At 37.9% G+C, this 22,670-nt stretch overlaps 1 protein-coding gene across 1 annotated transcript; it reads left to right on the forward strand.

Moving 5' to 3' along the window:
* The first annotated feature begins 1,846 nt into the window (after nucleotides 1-1,846).
* Nucleotides 1,847-18,989, forward strand: c4b (complement 4B (Chido blood group)). Its single transcript, XM_031298970.2, has 41 exons — nucleotides 1,847-2,123; nucleotides 2,344-2,533; nucleotides 2,626-2,800; nucleotides 2,890-2,960; nucleotides 3,066-3,154; nucleotides 3,257-3,339; nucleotides 3,430-3,517; nucleotides 4,104-4,227; nucleotides 4,320-4,458; nucleotides 5,126-5,238; nucleotides 5,324-5,482; nucleotides 5,586-5,753; nucleotides 5,844-6,035; nucleotides 6,458-6,601; nucleotides 6,716-6,839; nucleotides 7,190-7,261; nucleotides 7,372-7,584; nucleotides 7,702-7,816; nucleotides 8,376-8,446; nucleotides 8,547-8,686; nucleotides 8,772-8,987; nucleotides 9,412-9,463; nucleotides 9,562-9,651; nucleotides 9,736-9,942; nucleotides 11,372-11,450; nucleotides 11,556-11,748; nucleotides 11,868-11,963; nucleotides 14,430-14,592; nucleotides 14,882-15,075; nucleotides 15,250-15,405; nucleotides 15,503-15,562; nucleotides 15,638-15,728; nucleotides 15,814-15,994; nucleotides 16,107-16,197; nucleotides 17,380-17,454; nucleotides 17,530-17,632; nucleotides 17,726-17,815; nucleotides 17,920-18,024; nucleotides 18,175-18,258; nucleotides 18,369-18,501; nucleotides 18,582-18,989. The coding sequence occupies exons 1-41, from the start codon at nucleotides 2,053-2,055 to the stop codon at nucleotides 18,721-18,723; spliced, it is 5,142 nt and encodes a 1,713-aa protein (XP_031154830.1). The 5' UTR covers nucleotides 1,847-2,052; the 3' UTR covers nucleotides 18,724-18,989.
* Nucleotides 18,990-22,670: the final 3,681 nt, after the last annotated feature.

Consider the following 22,670-nt stretch of genomic DNA (forward strand, 5'->3'; position numbering starts at 1 on the left):
CATATCCAGGAGTTGTGGATGGACATCTTGCCCCTGATTCTCGTTTTCTCCCTCGTACTTAATCAAGATGGGAAATCATTACATGTTGTCATGTGGTTGTGTGCAAAGAAGGGACTGCATTTCAAGTGTTGCAAAAAAGGTTGACTTTGCATGGCCCATACTGGATTTTAAACTACTTGTTGAAGTTCAGTGATAAAGGAGGTTTTTTAAATGTGGAAATGTTTTTAACAAATTTGACTTTTGAATCTGATTGAAATTTAGGCTTCTTAATTTGAAAATCAATTCTCTTAATTCACAGACCCTGGCCTTTTTAATTCCCTGAGTTCTCTCTGGTAGGTGGAGGCTGCATCTATGGACTGACATAATTCAATTTTATGTAAAGTTCTGAAAAAAAAAGCTGAAATTGTTTCATTTGTAGATATATATAATATATATTATCTCTAAAAAACAAGTAAACTAAACATGTGGATCAGTTGCTTATCTAGTTTGCAGGACATATACATTTAAAAAAATACAGTTTATCTCACTATGTGGGGAGAATCAGATTATTAATGGGTAAAGAGATGATGTAGCAATGGGCTACATGGCTTGTGGTGGGTGAAGTGCAATGGAGGCTGACAGAGATGTTTCTTCCATATGCCAAATGTGTCTTTGGATTGCACAGGGCCATGACATATCCATTTTAGTATGTGTATAACTTATGTGTATATGTTAGCTTGATTAGATGAGCCAATATTGTTCAGTTCTTTGAAGCTAGCAAACCTTTTTCATGAATAAAGTAAAAAAATAAGTAAGTTGATAAAAAAGTTAAACAATTACACAAACTGTATCTACAATTAGAGAAGGTCCCAGCAAACTGGACAATTGAAATGCTTAAAAGAATCATTGCCTTGAACTAGAGCACTTAGCTGGGATAACAGTTTTGGTGCTTAAATCCTTCCAAACACATTGACATGGATGTTTGAGGGTGTTTACATTTACACAAGAGCTATGACTATAAAGTAAACATTTCTGATGCATCCACATGTAGTTTTAAAAAAAATGTAAAACTGTATATTATCTGTCCAATCAGTGTTTTTAATGTTGAATTGCATAGTGTATCCTAATTATGTAATTTATTATCCTGGTTATTGTATCTTACATCAAGCTTTATGTAGAAAAAAAATAAAGTTTCTGACCTTGTCTCTGAATATATTTCTTCTTAACTGATTCAAACCTGATATTAGTCTGTGTGTGTGTGTGTGTGTGTGTGTGTGTTCATGTGTGTCATAAATCTTAAACAATTCCATTTTATAACAGATCAGAACAGTTTGGCAGCTTGGTAAATTCCATTAAGTGTATATTCACTGATGAATACACACATGAAAATGATAGGAAAGTTACAAGTTAAATAAGAAGCTTTAAAATGTTGTAATTAGGGAGTGTACAGATATACTTGAACTCTACTTTGCAAATCATTCCTGAACCAGTAAACAGTGCTCACTCCATCCCAAACTGAAAGAGCTCAAACTTGATTTCTTGTAAATCACATGATTTCGGGGGAATTTGGCTGACTTGCAGTGACCAATGAGGGAATGGATACACATTGTGAAACAGAAACAAACACTTTCTATGCTGCAAGCCAAGCAGTTATACAACTGAATTTTATAAAAATCAAACATGTTGTAGTCTGAAATGTATCTGTCAGTTCACTATGATCTTATCTGTATTGTTGGCCTCATGTTTTAGATACATCTGTTTAGATCTCATACTTTCTATGTAGAAATGTACACACTTTTGAACTAAAGAGTGTGTTACACATATGTACACATCAGTATACATGTTCTATCTGAGTGTGAGGATTTTTTCAGTCTATGTACTGCCTATAGGCACAATACATGAGACATCTCCCTGAGGAATGATACTTCTTTTTAACTTATCTTAGAAGAAAAAAAAAACTGAGGGAGGGCATTTCTGGATCCAACGATTGAGAAATACAGGGGTGGATGAATAACAAAACCAGAGGTAATCAAAAGCCTGTGTCAGAGCAGGCAAAGAAATAGAAGCTGCACAATGGGGTGCTACATCTTTTCAATACTGTTCCTGATCTTGACTGTGGAATCAGCTTCTTCAACGGACAATGGGTAAATGTAGACATAGCTGCATATATCTATATTATGTAATAATGTAATTTAATGACAACCCTTTTGTTTAACGATATTGTAAGGATTAGTATGTCATTTTGTTATAATGTAAGACAAAATATGCAGCATTGCAGATGTTTCTCTAAAGGCATAGAAGTCCATGAATGCAAAATATAGCAATGAAAGCTACAGCAAGTGCTTTTTTCACCTTTGTGTCCAGATTCTTCATCTCAGCCCCCAGAGTGTTTCATGTGGGTGTTAATGAGAAAGTGTTTGTCCAGATGGGAAAGTCTCATCTTAATAATCCTGTTACTCTCTACCTGCGGCATGAGATTTCCCAAACTGTTGTGTCTGCGAGGAAAACTACTCAGTGTGCTGTGGAAGGGGAGATCAAAATAGTTGAGCTCATGGTATGAGAAATGTTGACATTCACACAAAAAGCAAACGATTTAGACAGGACTGAGATGTCAGTAATCCAAACTTGTTTTTTTCACATTTACAGATAGACAGGAACCTGATGTCAACTGTGACTTCAAATTATAAACGTCCCACCCTTGCGCTGATGGCAGAGAGCCCCTCCTTCAGTGGAAAGAAGATAACACATGTTCTGGTATCACAACACAGGGGCTATATCTTCATTCAGACTGATCAGCCAATCTACAACCCAACACAGAAAGGTAAAAGGAGAGACAACAAATGTGAAGAAATGTGTGGAAATAAGCTCCACTATGTTTTTGAAGAAATTTGTTGATTATCTCTTTTCTAGTAAGGTACAGAATATTCACTCTTGACCACACATTCAGGCCTCATGAGGAAGTGATCCACATATCAGTAATTGTGAGTGATTGATATATATCAGGACATATATTTAGGAATACAGAGGACTTTGAAATATTTGCATACATAATTGTCATGATTAATGCTTTTATCATTTTATAATAGAATGCTGCTGGAAACAGAGTAATGAAATCCCTTAGGACTGCAAAGGGAGGAATACTCCAAGACTCATTTTCCATACCTGATGTCTCAAAGTATGTTAAAACAATTTACGATTTACAATAAACTGCATCTAACATAACAGCACAATAAACTTTGACATACCGCAATAACACATGTATGTTTTGTTTACAAAGAATGGGCACATGGAAGGTTACAGCACACTATGAAGACGATAAAGCAAACGCTGCTTCCCGAGAGTTCAAAGTCCAAAAATTCGGTAACGTAATTTCATTTAAGCATTTTACTTTTTTTTAATTTGCAGATATTTTGTCATTCTCAAAAACACTGTTTTTGTTACACTCTCTAGTTTTACCAAGTTTTGAGGTGAACATCCAAATGAAGCCGAGCTATATTTTGTCGAATGCTGAACAGCTTGACTTCACCATCTTAGCAAAGTAAGTTTTGATTGATTTCTCATTAATTTCCTTTAATGCCAGGTTTTCCTTTTAAACCTGCATTAATCATTTTTAGCAATCAAGTTTCACTAACTCAAAAACAAGTAGGAAAAACAGCAGAATCATTGCCTTGTGAAGTTGCTAACATTGCAGCCAAGGTTACGGCTAACAGTTAACTAGCGTTAGCCTACCCTTTTTTATCTTGTATGGAGATACTAGATAAAATTAGGTTTTGGCCAACAATGCCTGAAAAAAACAATACCAAACATTTCACCTTGCCTTTCAGGGCATCTGTAGGTGTAGTCTCCTGAAACTCCCTCTTTAACTTAAGATACCCGCTAACACTACATACACACTCAACAACTGGCTTACCATAACACCCCCAAATAAGCTAAAAATGGCTAAAGAGCTCTGTAGAGCTGCATATTTGGGTAAATACAGTATGTGTCATTAAGTAACCCCTTTCAAATGTCATATTTAACAATACAAGTTCATATTATAATATTTAGACCGCTTGTCCCTAGCATTATATTTTCAGACTTTCCTAACATTAACAGTCACATTTTTTTACAATAATTTTCTCTAGGTATTCACATGGGGAGAAAGTTAAGGGGGCTTACCACTGCCAATTTGGCTTTGTAGAAAAAGGTCCAACCCCTGGTCAAAAAATGAAGCCTGCCTTTATCAGAGGACTGGAGTTGACTGGTTCGGTGAGAAAAAATATAAAGATAATCTGGCAACATATTGCATCTCTTAAGTGGTACAGTACTTGAACATTAATAATGTATGGCATTTCTTGCAGGTCAAGAATGGAACTGCAACAGCTTCTCTTCAGATAGCAGACTTACATGAACACCTCCATAAACAGAGCAAAACCCTCTCTGAATTACAGCAAAGTGGAGCGCAACTCTATTTGAGAGTATTTGTCACCAACATACAAAGTAAAGGACACTCTGTCACACCATATACCAATGTTTAAGGCAGAAACCATTATGGTGCAATAGAATATACTATATAATGTGTAAAATATTTGCTGTTTTATAGACAGCGGCATGTGCTGTGCATATTAAGTATGATGTTTACTCATGTTTGGTGTTAAATGGCCAAACAGCTAGTTACTGTTTCCTGTTATGCAACTCCAGGGTACTGCGATGACTCTGGATGTTGTGAAATGGTATTTAATAAGAGATGTAAATACAGCAGTTGGACTCGCAACCTCTTGTAAACTTCAAGGGTCTTATGATCAGAGAGTAGGTAAATAGAATTATCAGGTTAAAAGAAATTACAATCCCATATTTTATGGAATATATGCCAAAACTACAGCAAAACCATTAAATATACATCAATGAAATTGCTATACGAATATGTTAGGATAACTAACAGAACAAAAGTCCCTGACAGTACCCATATTTATTTATATTCTGAGAATAACAATAACAACAATTTTATTACTGCTTCTACAACTCTACTACTATTACTAGAAGAATAATTTATCTCAAAATTGAAAGATAAATCTGTTGAGATGTGCCATCTCGTATTTGAGAGATGTAAGAAGATGTTTTAGTATTGTGATTTTCATGCATCTGATATCTGCATTGTATTGCGTAGGTGGGGAAATACAAGAGGCAGAAGTTTACCTTCCTATCATCTCTCACAAATACACCTTGGATTTCTCTCGGACGCGCTCATATTTTCTTCCTGGATATCCGCTAGATGTGGTGGTATGCATGAAACAAACAAATGGGTACACAGCTATGTACATGACTGTGATGATTTTGTATGTAAAATATTTAGTTTGTATTATAGGTTGCTGTGCATCTCCCAGATGGCTCCCCAGCAGCTGGTGTGCCAGTAAAGATTGATGTATCACCATTTTCAGAGGAATCTTGGCAAGGCAACACTGACCAGGAGGGGGCAGTGAATCCTGTCTTTAATATTGCCAATGGGGCTCCGATTACTGTTACAGTTAGTATTCCTAAACAATTAACAATTTAAAGGTGTTATCAAATTAATAAATCACTGGATTTTCCTTTAGTTCACCTTAACTGTTTACACCCTGACTCATTAGGTTTTGGCAGATGGCCTTCAGCAGAGCAAAGTAATTCAACCTGCTTCATCTCCGAGAGGCAGCTACCTGTACATCAGTTTGACCAATAAGATGTATTCTGTGGGCGAGTCATTAACTGTGAATTACAACACCATCAATGGGCCAACAAGTGGATTTATATACTACATGGTGAGGCATATCTGAGTGAATGCAACATGATTTGTTTTGACAAAGAGAAGCTACAGTTTTTATAACCTTTATAAACTGACTATGTTGCAGGTCTTAAGCCGTGGGATCATAATACAAAAGGGTTCTCTCGGATTTGGTACTTCAGTTAGGCACAACCTGCAGATAACTCCTGATATGGTGCCATCGTTCCGTCTGATTGGCTACTACTACAACCAGCATGGTGACATCATTGCTGACTCGGTGTGGGTAGATGTCAGGGACGAATGTGAGATAAAGGTCAAGGTGAGTAAACAGACCAGATAAGAGTGCAGCCTGAGCAGAGTGATTCCACAGTAACAGAAGGCAAACACAACTTTACTTGTGTCGGCTTAATTCTGTAGTAGGACATTTTTAAAAATAAATGGGGCAGGGAGGGGGCTGGTAGATAAAATAATGTAATACTTAATGAAATCGACTTTAGCTTTGAATGAACTAATTCACAGTTGCAATCACTGCTGTGGTGGGTGTTATTATGTTGTATGCCAATTATCATTCTTGATCAACACAAAATTTACAATTCTGTTTAGCCTAGTTTCAACTACTGAACACAGCCAATGTGTTTACATGTACATATTTAGATAATTTTTTTAATGTATTATTTGAATTGACTTTGACCTTGGACAATGTCATTAAAAAATCTCTGAAATATTTTAATTTTAATTTAGGTAGAACAAAAAGGACCGTTTGAACCTGGAAAACAGTCTACACTAGAGTTTGATTTACATGGTCAGAAAGCCAGAGTGGCTTTGCTGGCTGTGGATAAAGCCATCTACGCTCTCAATGCCGATAATAAACTCACAGCAAAACAGGTTAACACTTTCACACGCTCCTTGTAAACTGACTCTCTTACAACACACAGAGGCTATTTTATTCAACCTATATATTATAATACAGTAAATCCAAGCTCTTGTTCCATTTTTCAGGTGTTTTCCTCTATGCAGTCATATGACCTTGGTTGCTCATACAGTGGAGGATCTGACCCTGCATCTGTACTAACAGAGGCTGGCCTGTCTTTTGTATCGCAGTCCCAGTCAGTATGGAAAAAAAGTATGGCAATAATATTTTTTTTCTTCATTTAAATGTTAAATAAGAACAGAACATATTGATTGTTACAAATTACAAAAATATTTTCTTGTGGTAGCTAGCCATGCCGATGATTTTGGTTTTATCCAAAACAAGATAAAAACCAAATCGATGCTACCACAGGAGTTAGGAGATCTATTTTGTTGGCTCCCATGTGTGTGACATGGAGAAAAAGGCAAAGATTATAACCACTAAAGCAGAAATTACCTTTTTAGCAAATGATTGTTTTCATAATACCAACAACCATCCAAAATCAAGCAACTAACAAATTACTTATGCTGAGGTTTAATGCTGTTATATTACTTTTTTACTAGGTTTTGGCTGTAATGTACAATCTGTACGACAGAGACGCTCAGTGGACCTTCAACAAGAAATGATGACTTTAAGTAAGACACCATTCTAGCATTACAACTCTGATCTGAGATCATGTTAAATACTTCTGGTAAGAATATGCTATGAAAATGTTTGCTTTCTTTTTATTTTATTGTCACTTTAGAATCTAACTTTTCCAATGAAAAGTTACAAGACTGTTGTGTTCAGGGGTTTTCTCTCATCCCTATGAGACGAACATGTCTTGAAAGAGCGAAGAGAGTCTCTCTGGTGGAAGCAAATCCTGTTTGTACCGATGCCTTTTTAAAATGCTGCCTTGAAGGAGAGTATCTGAGACAAAAAAAGATACAAGAGGACGCCCGGAAAGGACTTGGCAGGAGTGAGATTAAACAATCTTTTTCAAATCTTATTTACAAACTTACTTAGATGGAATTTAATGACTGTTGCATGATTATCACAGAGTTTAATCACAAACCTTTCATTTTCTCATTTTTAGCTGCAAGCACAGAGGACATTGAAGAGTTCTTCTTGGACACTGCCCGTCAGTACATTCGACGATTTTTCCCCCCAAGCTTTGCATTCACAGAATTTGATGTAGATCGTAAAGGAAGGTAAGAGGTGGCAATATTATATACAATTTTGTAGAATATTTTTTCCAGTGAAATACAGTGTCTAGTTGCAGCCGTTAAAACATTTGCTACCCCATAGTTAGGGCCAGAGTACTGAGTAGCGGTCGGCGAAGGCCCTATTGAAATTGATGTGTATTATTATTCTCTTAAATTAATCACTTTTTAAGGGGCTTTAGGTGCTCGACAACTCAACATATTTGCCCATGCATCAGAAGTTGTTAAAACAAAATTTGCAAAATATAATTTCCAATGCCACCCACTCCACGCAGGAAATAAAGTTGAACTCGACCATTCCGTACGGGAAGGTGCGAGCGCCCGTTCATCACTGCTTGCAGCTTTAATGTTGTTTATATCTTTGTATATGTTAATGTTGCTTGTGATGTCAATGTAAGAATTTCAGCATTTTCAATTGTTCAGTGTAAGTTAATCTTAATAAATACATTACTTTAATTCTAAAGTAAACTAGAGGTAGAAAACGCATTTGTCAGATGCATTTTAGTAAGACCACACTCTTTAATGTATCTTAATTGAAACCCCTTAGGTATGTTTTGACTCTACCTGATTCCATCACCACGTGGGAGATTCAGGTCGTCACTTTATCTGCAGCCACCGGTAATAACAGCTTCCCACTTTACAAATACATGTTTGATATCTGACTGAGGAGCTTCTCATGAATAACTGCAATTTGCTGCTTACACTATGTTTCATTCAGGTTTCTGTGTAGTTAAACCGTCTGAGGTCAGAGCATTTAAGAGGGCATTTGTGTCTCTGAGACTGCCTTACTCAGTGAAGAAATATGAGCAACTATCCATTTCGCCTGTTATCTACAACTATGGCGATGTCGAACTACAGGTAGATATCACCTAAGAACAACAACATATACAAGTTGAAATTAAATTCTTAATATTTTTCTGTGTGGAAATCTGCATTTTTATAGGTGGCAGTTCATATGGAACAAACTGAAGGACTTTGTTCCCCCGGCTCAGCCACCACTGCAGCGTTTGTTAACATTACTGTGAAGCCAGAGTCTTCCCAGTTTGTTTCCTTCTCTGCTGTCCCCATGGTTACCGGCTCAATACCCATCAAAATACGTCTCTTTGATATGGAGAATGAGATGGGAATCGATGCAGTTGAAAAGACTTTGAATGTGTTGGTGAGTGACAAAGACCTTATTTGATCTCTCTGCTAAACAATCATTTTATAATAGCCACATACCTGACTAAATAAATATGGAAACATATATGATATATTGGAAGTCATATTGGATTAAAACCTCTATACAATGACTTCCCTTTGTTGACCCTCCATATGTGGCATATCAGCATTTTCTCATAACCTCTGGACATTTTAACTTTAATTTCAAAAACATTACTGCTTGACAGCTATTTATGCTTATACTAATGGCTCGTTGAAAAATAAATGTGGTTAATGTGAATTAATTGATTATGAGGATGCATTAAAATATTAACTAAAGAGAATATTTATGTGCTATTAATGTAAACTGAAATGTGTTTTCCACTTGCATATTTTCATGTGTTAGGCAAGGGACACACAATAATCAGCTCTCTTTGTTGTAGACAGAAGGACTAGAAAAAAGAGTAGAACACACCCTAGTGCTGAAATTCAATGGTGAGTTGTTTCTGTAATTCTTAATGACACTTATTAACTTTATTCTTCAATGTATTTACATTTTTTTTTAATCAATTTACTTATTGCTATCTTGGTAGAAAGGACCACTAAGAATATAATTATTGACGGATCTTTACCAGATGACACAGTCCCCGGCTCCAGCTCAAATATTTTTGTTTCAGTGGAAGGTATGTGCTGTTAGACACAGACATACAATTCACAGACCTTTGTGAGTGACAGAGTCTTACCCTTTCAATGTTCTTATTTGACAGGGGATGGATTTGGCAGTTCACATGCAAAGAACCTTCTTTCTCCAGAAAAGGTTGCTAGCCTGATTGTATTGCCTCGGGGATGTTTAGAACAGACAACGGTACGACTGGCCCCTACAGCTTCAGCCCTCCGCTACCTTGACCTAACTGAGCAATGGTTTGACCTGCCTGCTGGTACCAGAGATGATACTCTTGATAAAATCAAACAAGGTAGGAACATATTAAGCAGTTAATTGCATAATGTCTCTATCATTTATGTACTATTTATATTTTCTGTGACAAACGTATGCCATTATTCAGAGTTTATTTTAATTGCTCCTCTTGCCCATTAGCCAGGCCTAAAAATTGTGTTGTTAGCCCATCAGTTTTTGTCACACTGGTCCACAACTACTGGCCAAATCACCATGGAATTTGCTATGGATATCCATAGACTCCAGAGAAAGAATTGTATTGCATTCTAATGTCTTGGACAACCCCCTGCACCTTTCCACTAGCACCACCACCATGTCAAAATTCCCACTTGTATGCAATAAATATCCAAAATAAGATTTTAGATATTATTTCCGTTTGCACAAAACATTATTTGTGTACACAAGATACATATAATATAATAAAGTTAAGAAAATAGTATAGTATATAGTAAAGTATATACCAAAAATGGAAAAACTTTAATTAGGATTTCAAAGCAAACCTGTTAAAAATGAAAAATAAAGCCCTGATCAGACAGAGCGTGTTTTGGCAGCATGGGGTAGTTTTTTGTAATTATTTTCAAGAGTGAAGCGTTTTGCTTGCTGCTTTTGCATTGCTGACCGCCTCACTTTTTTGCAGGAATGCCCTGAACGCCTCCAGTTGAAAAAACTTTAACTCAGAGTGAAGAAAAAGGCACAACGTCATTTAACTTAACAGGAAAATAACGGTTGGCTATATGAGTCAATGGTTGCTTAGCAAGAATAACAAAAGATGCAACTGGTCTGATCGGGGCATCTTCAACAAAAATGGCTGTGCAGAGCGCATCGTGTTTAGCAATCTTCAAATGCGATCAGACAGATCAGACCTAAGGCATGGAACTGTTAAAGCAAAGTTTTTACTGGAATCAGTTATGAAGCTGTGAAAACTGTGAGATTCCATAAGCAGGTGTTAGACCAAAGGTATGGTAAAAATGGTAGTTAATGCAGTAAAAAGGAAACTGGATTCACAAAAGTACAGACGAGCTGTCAAATGAATTACATTTCGCTTCATGTCAGGAAGTAATACAGTATCACCAGTGAAGGATAAACATTAAGTTAAGTTCACAAGGGTAAAAGTAAAAAGTCAAAGAGTGGAAAACTCAGAGACGCTCATAAATGCAAAAGCAGTGAGCAAAACGCTTCACTCTCATTGAAAACAATTACAAAAAGCCGCCCCAGGCTGCTAGAACTCACTTTATGATCAGGGCCTTAGCATGCTACACAACGGTCACAGTTCTTTGCAATGGCAACGGTACACATAAAAATGGCCGCCACTCTGACCATCATGCTATATTGATTTGAATGGGAATGTCCATTCTACTCTCATTCTATTTATATGGTTGCACCCTCTACAGGTCACTACCAAGGCTATACATGTTTGTTTTTAACAAAGTTAACACTTTCTTTGTCAGGTTATGTGAGGATTTTAGATTTCAAGAATGAAGTCGATGGATCGTATAGACCATGGCGTACAGCGCTATCTAGTAATTGGTGAGGATTTGATTTCTGCTGCCTCATTAATTTTTGATTTACTTCCAATATCTCACAAATCAGCTTTTTCCATCCACTCTTCTCCCTTACTTTTCTTCTCCTCAGGGTGACTGCCCTTATAGTGAAAGTGCTATCGTTGGTGGCACAGCGTCAGACAATGACTTTTGAAAAGAAGGAGTGGAATGCTTGGGTTGTACCAGAAGACGAAATAAGGCACTCAGTCAGATACTTGCTCTCAGTACAAAACAGTGATGGGTCATTCAGTGACCCACATCGAGTGCTACGCAGAAGAGTTCTGGTAACTTCTATTTCATATATGTTGGAACACGCATATAATTATGTGAACAATATTAGATGTAGCAACAAACTCAGTAGCAGTGATTTAAATGTATTATTGTCTATGTGTGTTTAATGTAGAAAGGCAAAGACCAAGAAGCATCCATGACGGCATTCATAACTCTTGCACTGTACCGGTCCCTTCAATTCCTGGACACCGAATTAAAAAATAATGTGGTGAGATAATAGAAAGACTTACTGTCCTGGGTTTTAGCCACAATATTGGTGTTGCTTTTGGGGTGGCAATGTTGGTCAGTTAACCACTTCGTCCCGACTGAAATAACTTTGAAAACTAGTGAATAGATTGTCATGCAATTTTTACAGACATTCATTATGCCCAGAAGATTTATTCCGATGACTTTGGTGATCCGCTGACTTTTCCTCTAGTGCCATCAGCAGGTCAAAGTTTAAACCTGTCTAGTAGGGATGAGCGAGTACAGCATTATCTGTATCTGTATCTGTTAACCATATGAATTATCTGTATCTATCTGTACTCGGACTGGGCGGGGCCTAACCCGGAAGTGGGCGGGATTTAACCCGGAAGTGGGTCGGGTTGTCTTGAAATGGGTGGGGCTTTAACCGGTATGTTATTTTAAGCATGCAATTGTTATGGGTTGATCAGAAATTGTTATATTTATTGCTGATTAGAAAACTATTTACATGACAGCATCAGCATTGAGCTTCAGATCAATGGTTTTGATCACGATAACAAACTATATACAGAACAAGTTTTGCAACAATGAATACAACACATGCGGTTGCAATTATGAAGTAAAATGTAATGAACAAGAGTTTTCATACTCAACATAACTTTCTTTTTTTAACTTTTAATTTTTTTATGATCAGTGTGATTTTTTTTTTTTTTTTATTTCCACACGAGGTATGTGTGTGTGTGTGTGTGTGTGTGTGTGTGTGTGTGTGTGTGTGTGTGTGTGTGTGTGAGTGTGTGTGAGTGAGTAACAGAGAGACAGAGAGAGAGGGGCGCGGGGGGACTGTGTTCTACGGATCAAATAGTCCGACGCTGTTTTTCAGATCTGTTTAGAGCCAGCTGACAGTTTAAAAAAGAAAAAAAATCTCCGACAGGCAGAGACGCAACGTGAGTCGCATTCTACCAAGCACCACGTCTGAACAAACCCCACGTTTACCAGAACTCTACTGGTTAATAAGTAAGTACTACAAACCGAAGTAAAAAACAAACCTGAAGCTGAAGAAACCCTAACGTTAACGGAAAAGACCCGCGAACCTGAGTGACTGAGGGAGAGACAGAGAGAGAGAGAGAGAGCTGTTCTGTGTGAGTGAGCAGAGTGGGACACAGCAACACAATAAATCTGTATGTGTGTAGGGGAGGGGCGCTGTGACGACTAGCCTATCACAGAACGCAGACACAGTCAACTACCCAATGAGGATTTTTATTCAATCCGAGCACAGATATTGACTCGTATTACTCGTATAATACTCGTACTCGGCAAAAGTGCTTTATCCGTACCGAGTATCCGGCTCAACTCTACTGTCTAGTAAACTATCTCAACATCAACTAAAGCGATTGCAACTAGATTTTGTGGACATTATTGGGTCACAGACTATGTATTCTAATGATTTTGGATACCTGACTCTTCCTTTAGCACCAACATTAAGTAAACATTTACCTGCTAAACATTTGCATGTTAGCATTGTAAGCGGGAAGGTTCCCCAGGTCCTATGTTCCCTGGGTCCTATGTTCCCCTCTTTGTATGAGACTGGGGAACATAGGACCCTTTTTCAAAAAAAGGGTCCTATGTTCCCCGGTCTGTTACTTTTTCCACCATTACTGCCAAATTCCATGGCAAATAGGCCTATGTAGGCCTACGGGCTGTTTGACGCACATATGCAAATAGGCCTAGACGAGGAAAGATTAGGTCAGGGGTGGCAAACCTGCAGGTCTCGAGCTGCATGCGGCTCTTTGGCTGCTCTGTTAATAATGTCAATTTATCTTGGACCAAGGGATCCTTTCAATGAATGTTAGTTCAATCAGTAATGATAAAACTTGGACATTATTTAATTTATAAGCACACCCAGAGAGAGCAGGCTCCACCATGTTTCCTTTTGCTTTCAACGTGCGATAGTTGAGGTGTGTCACGACGCTCAACAAATAAAGGTTAAAAGGTTAAAGACAGGTATTTAGCAGACGCTTTTTCCCGAAGCGAAATGGACTTGCCTAACCCTAACCCTAACCCTAAACTCTCCACAAGACAATATGATTAGGGGTGGGAGCTAAGGTGGGCCATGCGACAGTAGGCCTGCTGGCCATGCTGAGAGTCTACTGTAAAGATTGATAGATTGTGGGGAACATAGGACCCTTTTCCAGAAAAAGTGTCCTATGCTCCCCGGTATGTATTGCTACAGGGGAACATAGGACCCTTTTTGGGAAAAAACAGGGAACATAGGACCCGGGGAACCGTGGAACATAGGACACAGGGAACATAGGACCCGGGGAACATAGGGATGACCCCTTGTAAAGCATGTTATCATCATATAGTGGCTGTCGACTCTTAGCCTTATTACTGTTTGTTTTATATTTATTGCACTTTAATACACTATAGTCAATGCATAATTTGCAAAGAAGATAAGATAAAAAATTACTCCCTTCATGCTACTTTCTACCAGGAAGCAAGAATTTCAAGATCAACATCATATCTCCTGTCACACCTTGAGGAGCTTCAGCATCCCTACACTGTTGCCATCACAGCTTACTGTCTCGCAGTTTGTCTGCCAAAGGGAACAGATCATTCATCTGTCTGGACAAAACTTAAAGCACTGGCTACTGAAGGCAAGTCCAATCAAAGCTTATAGGTGTGGGTGATATGGATAAATTACATGTATCAAACATACATATTAAGTTATCAATTAATATCAATTAATATATATATATACAGGATAAAGTTTCCATAAAGCAGACCTTGTTTATTTTCAGCAATGCCTAATAAACCCTGAGATATTGAAGTGATAGTTTTTATGGTGTATACAGTATGTGGCAGACATTTGTCAGTAGACCAAAAGTGTGTATCACAATGTGCTATTGTTTTATTTTTACTTTACTTTCTATTTTTAATTATCAGGGGAGAATGGCTGTTATCTGTGGACTGTTGATGCCAGCCCACAGAATCAAGCTAATGCAGATGCTATGACAGTAGAGACTACAGCCTATGCCCTCCTAGCTACAGTGGAACTTGGGGAAACAGAGTGGGCAGACAGAACAGCCTGCTGGTTAATCACCCAAGAAAACTATGCTGGAGGCTTCAAATCAACACAGGTGATTAAAAAGCTACATTGAAAATTGTTTGAAGTGAAGAATCCCTGTCTTTGGACATAGTCCCTGTATCCATCTGGTCCCACATCATACAGTATGTATATATAGTACATATAGTACAGATTAACCATCAGAGCAGTGATGTTAAACATGTTATTGTTTTATTACCGTGTCCAGGATACCGTTGTGGCATTGGAAGCCCTTGCTGAGTATGAGCTAAAGAGGTCAGTCAGTCCCGAAGCAAATCTAATAGCAGAGTTCACAGTCCAAGGAAAGACAGACATTGTAAAGCTTGCACTGAGAAATAAGGAGAAGGTGGAAACAGATCTTAAGGTATTGTAGAGCATTGTCAGCATTACACTTAAATTCACACAGAAATATTTAACCTCATTCTTAGATGACTTGGCATTTTTTGCACCTTTTGTAACAGAAGTTTTCAGGGAACAACATTGATGTGCAATTGACAGGAGAAGGCAATAGCAAGCTCAAGGTAAGTTTGATTAATGTCTGTTAATATCCGGAAAGAGATCCACATTTTACAGTAAATCACCAATCTTTTCCCCAGATTGTAAAATCTTACTATCTACTGGACCCCAAGGACAATTGTGACAAGGTGTCTATCAGCGTCACAGTGGAGGGGAAAGTAAAGTACACTGGTGAGCTTTTGTCACTGATAACAAATAACAACCACATTTATTGCTGATAAAAGTTACACAGTTACATTTACCTCTGTCTCCCTAGCTAAGGTCATAGAAAATTATGAATACTATGATGACTACGGTAACAATGAGGAGGTGGCGGAGAAGGAAGTGCGAATGCCACGATCAGCGATTGAGTGGTTTGATGCTCGCACCCGGAACAGGAGAGATCTTGATAACAACTTAAATTCAGACGAGGCTGTCACCTACAAAATCTGTGTCAGGTTAGTTGAATGAGATTCAAATCACATTTGCTCTTAATAAGTATTCATGAGACAATGAGCTTTGAGTGAAAAAGTTCAAGTCCTATGATTCTCATTGTTTTCCTGTGGGTAGTCATAGCCTGGGCAGCAATCTCACAGGAATGGCCATTGCTGACATCACTCTTCTAAGTGGATTTGAGGCTGAAACTAAGGACCTGGACAGGGTTAGTAGCTCTCTCTTCGTCCTCTTCATCATGGTCATCTTCAGCACAAAGTAGGAGGCTATTTCTGGCGCATCAGGTCATGTCCTCTTTTTTCAATAGACATGCTGAGGTGATTGAGCTTAGATGGACATTAAGTCAGGTTCAATCGGTGGAAAAGATGAGCTACTGTGTCAAAAAATATTTGGTTCTTTGATATAATGTCAAAAGTACAAGCCTGTGTACATAAAAATGTGAGACGTTAACTACGAATCATTACCTTGGAAACAGCAAAGACTATTTTTCGCCAGAATTTGGGGAATATTGCATAATTTGAATATAAAAATTGTACCTTTTAATAGTGAACTTATTTTTGGGGAAATACATATTAAAAGCAATACTAATATATATGTTATATTTCAGTTAACCAGCAGATAGTAGCTTAAGGCAAAGTAAACAGTTTAGAACTTGTTAACACCTTCTGCTAATTTTTCGCTAGCTAGCTGTTACCATGTGGGATGTAGCTTGATTGAGCATGCTCATTAAGAGTTTTAATTACCCAATTTCCATTTATTCTTTATTGTAAAACATTTCTTATAAATTATATAGAAGAAATTAAATTAATTATTTTATAAATTATAAAGTTAACTTAAACCCTTAGTTTGACTTTGCACACAGCCCACATGCTAGCTAACTCACATAGTATGTATTTGACAAATTAAAGAATGTTGTCTGTCTGTGAACAAAGGGCTTAGTCTTCAGAGGGTTAATTGATTGATTGATTAATTAAGATATTTAATTTCTATTAGAAGGGTTTACAATTATGTCCGCTTATATAATAAAAGGTTTGTTTCTATAACCCCTATATTTCCATTTTATTCCTGTTATTTCCCATTAATTCCTGGTAATTCCCATGGAGAGTTTCTGTCTTAAATATTTCCAGAATTTTGTGGCACATAACCCCCTGTAAAACGCCAATCTGCTGTTTTTACACTTTTTGTGTACAGATTAAATATAGCCTACAATACACGTTAATTAGTCATCTTGCAGATTTTGTTACCTTTGGACACAGTCTGACTAGCTGTGTCTCCATGTTTCCAGTTTTTTATTCTAAAATAAGGTAGCCTTCATATTCATAACATCAAGAACATCATAAAAAGGAATGGAAATATAGTAGCAAAAAGATCAATTTTTGTCTCCTCGCAGCTAAAAGAGCAACCTGAACGATACATTTCCCATTATGAGGTCTCCTATGGAAGAGTGCTGCTCTACTTTAATGAGGTGAGGCTCAAATATTTTTATATTTACAAAAATGTTACATGTCCAGTACTTACTTAATTTATTCTCTCACTCTAGCTCTTTGAATCAGAGGAATGTATTAGTTTCGATGCCAAACAGAACATACCAATTGGCCTTCTGCAGCCTGCTCCAGCTGTGTTCTATGATTATTATGAACCAAGTAAGCTTTTTATTTGATATTTCTTTTTGTTACGATAGAGGGGACATATTTAATTGACCAGGAATTCATTAACTATTTGTGCTTTTCTTGCAGACAGAAAGTGTACTGTATTCTACTCAGCACCCCAAAGGAGCAAGATGGTCTCCACACTGTGTTCAGAGGATGTGTGCCAATGTGCAGAAAGTAGGCCATTACTCTAAGACCCATACTGACAAACACCCATGAATAAATGAAGCTTTACACTTCAGGTTTGTGTTAAAATTGCAATATGATCATCTTTTTTTTAGGACCCTGTCATAAAATACAAAATACATTCCAAGGAGGGATCAGGCGAGGAGGAAAAGAAGATCCTCGTTTACAACATGCATGTTTCTTCCCTACAGTAGATTATGGTCAGTACTACATACAGTACATTATGGTGTAAAGTATCTAATAAGCTGACTATAAACAATCCATTCTTTCATATAGTGACAGTATACCAAAACTATGCAGTAGAACGGTTCAGATGACTAGTTGTTAAATGGTTTGTTTTTTTATTTCAGCATACATTGGCGAAGTCCTCAATGTTTCCATGAAGAGTAACTTTGAGCTGTACGAAATCAATGTAAACGAGGTACTCAGATCACGTAAGTAAACTGTGACCACAAGCCCTAGCAGATGCTGTAACACTGACCTTTAAATGTTTATGGTTAAAAGACCTATCATAAATGATAATCACTTATCATCTGTCTACCAGATGGAGATATCTTTCTGAATGAGAATTCTGTTCGAGTATTTGCGAAGAGGCGTCAGTGTAAAGGACATCTAGACCTGGGAAGACAGTATCTCATCATGGGCAAAGATGGCTCCACAACCAACTCAAATGGAATGTAAGTATAATCAATATTATTAACGGAAGTATAATTTTACAATCATTGATTCACATTCTGTTCACTCCCTCTTTTGGTAGGATGCAGTATCTGTTGGAGTCAAACACCTGGGTTGAAAGAAAGCCTTCGGAGAAAGAATGTAAAAAATCTGCACATACCGCTGCCTGCAAAGCATTTAATGTGTTTACAGATGAGTACAAGATAGATGGCTGCACGCAGTAAAACAGACAAATATGTTTCATTTTAAGTTTAGTCTAGTGTAACTCAGTTACTCTTGTCAGTTACAGTAGCTCTTTTTTACTGTTTATAATCAGAGCCATGACAGCATAGTATAGAACATCCATATGTACTGAGACATTGCTTTTCAGACAGGAGGTGGATGACTGACTCCTCCACAGTTTTATTTTAAAGTTTACTACTCACAATGTAACCATTAATCATTTATGTCCAATAAAACTACCAGTGTTTAAATAAAAAGCTCTACAAATGCCTTTGTATGTGCATAATGTATAATTGTTTGGAGCATTAACTAGATGCATACATGTTGAGACAATTATTTGAAATAGAACTCAACACGGCAACAGAATTTTTGTTGTTGTTGCTCTTTTATGTCTTTCCAAATAGTGTGATTCAGTTTGGAGTACTGGTGGTTTGATTTAGCTTTTCTGCTGAATATATTTTTTTACCTGTTTTTTTTTTCTTTTACTGGCAGTAAAGGATCTGAGAGGGGTCTCTGTACTCAACACAACCCCTCTCAAAGTTACCCCCCTTCTTACTTAACATCTGCAAGGTAAGGAAGAAGGGAGAGGGGGTGTGGTTTGGGGTTAGCACAGTGAATACACATAAAGTGACATAACAGTCTGCTGCACATAAGTAGCTGTTATGGTGGAGTTACACAGGGATTTGGATCAATCATCACCTCATAAGGGTAATAGCTCTTTATTAGCTCTAGAGAGCTAACAGACCTCGTCTTAAATGTGCTACACTTAGGGATATGCTGCAGAAGATACTCAGTGCAATTATGTAATGCATGTTGAGTTGTGGGTGATGCAGAGAGAGGTAATGGGAGAAAACGAGGGCTAGTGGGAGGGAGCCGTGCAGCAGGAGAAGGAGGGAGGCATGGGTGGAGAGGCCAGGAACAAGCAAGGGCTTATGTGCTTATATTATTCTAATCTCTAAGGCCAGTTCCAATGTAAGCAACGCGGGAGTACTGACCATCACTTCAATCACAGCCAGATCAATGCCTGCACTGTTTCAGCCGTTGCCATTAGACATTTCATTACATTTAAATCAATAAAGGGTAAATAACTACGCAGACTTCAGCATCACACATGTTCATCTTGGGATTACTTTAGTGCACCAGTAGCCAACAGCAACAGCACAATTGGTCTTCTTTGTACTGTAGCCTTCTCAAGGTAATCAATGGCTTGTCATGACTAAGCAGTGTAGACCTGTGCTTGTGATTATTAGAATCGCAATCAATCAATAGTAGTAGTTATTCCTCAATAAAATACAAATATTCTCTCAACAAAGACAGCCAGTCGTGAGTGAATGATAGATTTACAAATTTGTTTTACATTTTGGATTTGTGAATTGCCACAAGAGATTTGCCATGAATACACTTATTCCACGAGTACACGCTCACCTACTGTGACACACCAACTATGCTTGAGCTTAAACTGTGAAATTGGCTGGGGAATTGTGAAATGTACTTGTACCGACCAGGTGTATTTTGTTAGGTGTGCAGTAGCCTTAGTTGTTGAAGGGGCTTCAGCCATTTTTCCAAAGGCCATCACAGGGTCAGCGGTTTGAGGGTGGTCTATGGTGTGGAAAGGACTAGAGTGAAGGCGGAGCTGTTTCTGGAGGCTACCAGCAGATGGAGGCACTGATGGAGTGGGACCACCCACTCAGGCGTCCACACTACACTGACAATTACTCTGTTTTTCATCTTAATATCAAGGTGACTTGGTAGATTATGTGTAAATAGGCTTTTCACATTTTGACATGTCACAGTTGGGAAAAAATAGATGTACATGATACAATTTATGATGGCTGATTTCTATTAAGCTGCTTCCGTTTCAGGGTCCTGGTATTGTGCTGCTGGCACACTGTGAATCTGTCATGACTTAATGGGACACGGAGAAAAGCACCGAGCCATCGTTAATGTTATTAGCAACACGCTTTTCCTACTATGACAAGTCAAAATGTCTGCTGGGAAAAAGGCCTAGTGGTCCCAAATTGAAAGTTATAAACAGATAAACAGTGCATGTCACAATAAAGGTGTGTCTGTGGTGTACATGAATGCAAGGCTACTCATCATGCAAAGAGGTGTACCTTCCATGCAAAGCAGTATGTGGTAAAAATGTGTATAGGTAGTTTAGCTTGTGAATAGATGTGTGTGCATATATGTGCCTGTACTGTATATCAATGTGTAGTTGATTTTTATTTATATTTTGATCATGTCTCATTAACATGTTAAGGGTTTGTGAATTGGATCATTTAGTTCTTAATTGTGTTGAATTTTTAGATACTCTTTATCTTCAGCAGTTTCTTTGGTATGACTAAAATGCATGATTTTATCATTCCAGTATGTCTCTCTTCGTCCCCTCTCTCCTCTACTTTCATCCACAAAATGATTTATCCATCACCGGCCAAGCTTTGACATAAATCCAACTGTAAATCAGGCATTATGTGAGAGAGAACGTTCGTACACAACCCCCCTCAAGTACCATTCACTTAAAAAGAAAGCAGCAACTAGCTCCTTTGCTGTACCATCTCATAGTGCTGACTAGCTCACTGTGCAACATCCGCTGTTCATTCAGACTGATCTCATTAAGTGGCGTATGTATGACACGCCAATTCGTATGCCATTTTGGCGTGTTATCAAGACGCATAATCGCTTTTTAGCGTGTTTATCAACGCCATTTGGCCTCCATTGACTTACATTACCTTGTGAGAAAAGAACTTCTGTTAATTTTTTTTCCAGCGAAATTTCGCACGCTTTTTAAACTAATGTATTTCAATGGGAAGCACGATTCTCAATAAGAAGATGACATAGCATTAAGAGCGACTACGGTAGCGAGTAGTATGAAAGCCCAAAAATCCGCATAGGGAGGTTGGTTGGGGTGGTGGATGGGTCAAACAACACAGGACTTTCACCCAGGAGACAGGGGATTGTGTCCCGTCTGTCATGTTTCCTAAACCCAACCGTTGTTTTTTTCTTTTAATAAACCCAACCGTCCCGTTCTTCTTTTCCTAAACCCAACCGTGCCGTTGTTGTCCCGCGTCCCCTTATTGTTTTCCTAAACCCAACCGTCCCGTTCTTCTTTTCCTAAACCCAACCCGTCCACTGTATACAGCGTAGACATACACGTGGATAGCTCAAAATGCAACATCCTGTTCTTCTTTTCCTGAACCCAACCCGTCCGCTGTATACGGCGTAGACATACACGCGGATAGCTCAAAATGCGTACAGATAACACGCCACTTGGCTTTAGAAAGTGGCGTGTATGTTTACGCAAAGTCATGATGTCACATTGGTTCATTTGACATTTCCAAATACCTGGAATAACCATAATAACTACATTATTCATCAATGTATTGTCTACTACATTGCGATGCTGCAGTTATGCACTGTAGGTTAGTTGTCTTTCAGTATCAGAACATGGTGTACTTGCCAAGAGAAACGTACCAGCTCAACACATTTGCAACTAAAATATCTACTGGTAAATATGTTTTTTTACTGTGAGGGTTCTTACATACCCACACTGTAACATATATAGAGCAAGTACATGTAACAGTAATAGAATATGAGAGAGAGATTTCTTGAGCATTGGTCACAGCTGTCATGCAAAACGGTTTTGCATGCTTACTGTCTTAGTGACAAAATAATTAGATGGCAAAAATATATTTCATCATACATAGATTAGGCAATACCCTAACCACACATTAGACTCATGCAGGGTGAGTGACCATTAGTACATTGTAGCATCTACAATGTATTTTTCTCACTCAGCACTTTGTATTCTCAAAGACATGGGCATGACACATATGAGTGTTGTTAGAAGTCGCTGCAACAGAATGTTTTTGTCACTTTTCTTGGATATTACATTTTAACTGTTATTTTTTGGTATGTAGAGGTTTATTAGAGCGGATTTTCTTTTTGGAAC

Source organism: Sander lucioperca, chromosome 10 (assembly GCF_008315115.2).
Source record: "Sander lucioperca isolate FBNREF2018 chromosome 10, SLUC_FBN_1.2, whole genome shotgun sequence".
Taxonomy (NCBI): domain Eukaryota; kingdom Metazoa; phylum Chordata; class Actinopteri; order Perciformes; family Percidae; genus Sander; species Sander lucioperca.